Here is a 2789-nt window from a genome sequence, read left to right as displayed (position 1 = left end):
GCAGAGGCGGGTCCCGGCTGTTCCCAGGTGTTGGAGCGGGTGCCCGAGCCTTCCCCTGCCTTTTCTGACCGGGAGGATCCCCAAGGTGCCGGAGTGCAGCAGTTGCCTTCTGCAGCTTGTGTGAGGCCGGCAGTCAGCGGGGACGAAAGGCGCCGGGTCGTTATTGGAGCCGGCCGCCAGAAGTATAAAAGGGTTTTTGAAAGTTGGAGAAGTTTTACCCAAGGTCGCGGAGGAGTAGTGAAGCCAGCACAGGTGGCTGGATCGATGGCTCGGGAGACCTCTGAGGTGTGGTTTGGAAAGGTACAGCACAGTGAAGGATTTGCTCTTTACTTGCTCTGATCTTAGAAGCTTTTTTTTCCCCCCCCTCCTTTATTTTTCCCCCTGTAATATGCTAGATTGGACTTGTGAACTAAAGGGACTTTTTTTGTGACCAGTATAGCTACACAACAGCCTGGTTCCTCACTGTATGAAATCTTGTAGCTACACCGGCTGTGAGCAATGGCGTGTTAAGGACGTCAACGGGTATTAAAGCAGCGAGACAGAAGGTGGTTGTTGAAAACTGTGCTTTCCTGCAGGTGTGGCACATCTTTCACTGGTTTACAAACACTTTCATAACTTGAAATTTCTCTCTGGCTTGCTCTGCTAGCCCTTGATTTTTGCATGTTTTTAGGAATATCTGTCTGAGCTTCTTAGAGCCATCCACACGTATCTGACTACATTGTATTATCTGGAAAAGTCATTATTCGTTGGCCTCATTGCTGATGGTTTCTTGTTTCCGTATTATGCACATAAGAACTTGGTCTGTACTCACGCTTGGTAACTGTGGAGTTGTATCGGGAGTTGTTTTAGCACAGTGTGTTTAAAATTTAAAGGCAGGCTACTGGTTGTGTGCGTATGTGTTGTGTGCACAAGTTTGCTGGGAATTTGTTTCTTAAATAGAATTTTTTTTCTCCCTCTAATTCATTTATTTCTTCATCAGTCCTCCTTTTTTAAGCTGTATGATAACACAGAAAATGCTTTGCAGTTGATTGTCTCTTCTATTTTTTGCATGTTGTGAAAATCTTTTAAAAGTTGGGCTTTGCTTGTGTTCTTGACAGAAGACACTCTCAAGAAACGTCAGCTAGTTTTGCAGACATTGGCAAAAAACCTTAGGTGTAGGTGATGTGGGTTACAGAGGTATTTTGTGCGAAATAACGTTTCCACTTAAACACGACACCAGCTTCAGTTCCAGGCAGGTCTACTATTCAGTTGTATTGTGGCAATATTAACTCATTGAGGGAATGGGAAGCAAGTCAAAAGCTGTTCACTAGGGAAAGCAGCAACGCAACCTTATTTTTGCCCTTTTCCCACCTTGGAAATATATTTGTATGTAGCGGGTGCAGTATGCCCCAAAAGTTCCCTAATTCATGCAATTTTGGACAGATAGGGAGTGCTGAAGTCCTCAGAGAAGCTGCTTTCAACTTAACCCTTGATCTCACAAGCTAACCCTACCTCTCTCCCAGTGCCACAGCTAGTCCTGGACAACCAGTGCATCACACTTCTGGTGTATTAATGCCTTTCTAACTTCCATCGTGCAATTTTTTTCCCACCTTGACCGAAGCCCTTTCTGTGTTGTGTAATGAGACCTGTCAAAACTCGTCATCTGCCCCCCGAACTGTTTTTCTTACATGACAAAGCTACCATTAACGTTTGCAGCCCAGAGATGTGATATCACCGGAAGATGATCTGTCATTGAGCCACCCATCTCTCCTCATCTTTTTTTTAGGTGAAGCAGATTTTCCCTTCCAGAATGACTTTCCAAGCTCTGGTTTTGTGTCTGGCTTGTGCTGGGATTGGAAAGGCAAAAGGTAAGTTGAATTTCCTGAAACCTGCCTGAAAATGATTGGGGAACTGGTTTCTGATTCCTGAGGCTTCAACAGTCAGAGTAAGAGGCAAAAATAGGTGAAATACAGATTGCTGGTGCCATTTGACATACGTTAGATAGCTGAGGCATAGACATGGAGCTGGCAGATGTGATGCAAGACCTCCTGGAGCAGCATTTGGAGATGGGAGGGACATGCAGCATCCCATATCTACAATGGCACTGGACACAATTGTTCACCTGAGTTCACAACTTCCCATAGTGGATCCTCCCCTCGGGAGCAAATCTCTCTTTTTCTTTCCCTCCCTCTCAAATGCGCTGCAAACTCTGAAGCTACATAGTCCAGAAATTCTCTTTAGCCCATTTTGTTGCTCAGTTCTCCGAGAATGGCTTGGTGTGCACTTCCCTTGTGCATTCAATCTTCCTCTAGCTTTTAGGAAACAAAAATTGAGTCTTTGCTGAGAACGAGAAGCCATGAGCTGATTTAATAAAACTGAAGTGGGAAGTCTGTAGGGATGGGTACAAAAATAGGGTATGTCTTTTTCTTTTAAACAGTTTAGAAGAAAGCCAGAGCCTCAGCCAGTGTAAATTCATGAAAGGCAGGTCCTGCTTGACCAACCTGATCTCCTTCTATGACTAGGGGACCCGCCTAGTGGATGAGGGAAAGGCTGTGGATGTGGTCTACCTGGACTTCAGTAAGGCCTTTGACACCGTCTCCCACAGCATTCTCCTAGAGAAGCTGGCGGCTCACGGCTTAGACAGGTGGACTCTGCGCTGGGTCAAAAACTGGCTGGACGGCCGGGCCCAGAGAGTTGTGGTGAATGGAGTTACATCCAGTTGGCGGCCGGTCACGAGCGGTGTTCCCCAGGGCTCAGTACTGGGGCCGGTCTTGTTTAATATCTTTATTGATGATCTGGATGAGGGGATT

The 2789-nt window shown here is 46.0% G+C and overlaps 1 protein-coding gene across 1 annotated transcript in view; it reads left to right on the top strand.

Annotated features, from left to right (window-relative positions):
• Positions 1 to 1789: 1789 nt before the first annotated feature.
• LOC103895072 (OX-2 membrane glycoprotein) overlaps positions 1790 to 2789 on the top strand; it is a 14393-nt gene continuing 13393 nt past the window's right edge. Inside the window, exon 1 of the mRNA XM_009274578.2 lies at positions 1790 to 1847. Within this exon, the coding sequence (XP_009272853.1) occupies positions 1790 to 1847 (58 nt within the window). The remainder of the gene's footprint in view (positions 1848 to 2789) is intronic.

This window comes from Aptenodytes forsteri, unplaced genomic scaffold (genome assembly GCF_000699145.1).
Source record: "Aptenodytes forsteri isolate BGI_AS27 unplaced genomic scaffold, ASM69914v1 Scaffold287, whole genome shotgun sequence".
In the NCBI taxonomy this organism is placed as follows: domain Eukaryota; kingdom Metazoa; phylum Chordata; class Aves; order Sphenisciformes; family Spheniscidae; genus Aptenodytes; species Aptenodytes forsteri.
This window is presented reverse-complemented; position numbering and strand designations above follow the sequence as displayed.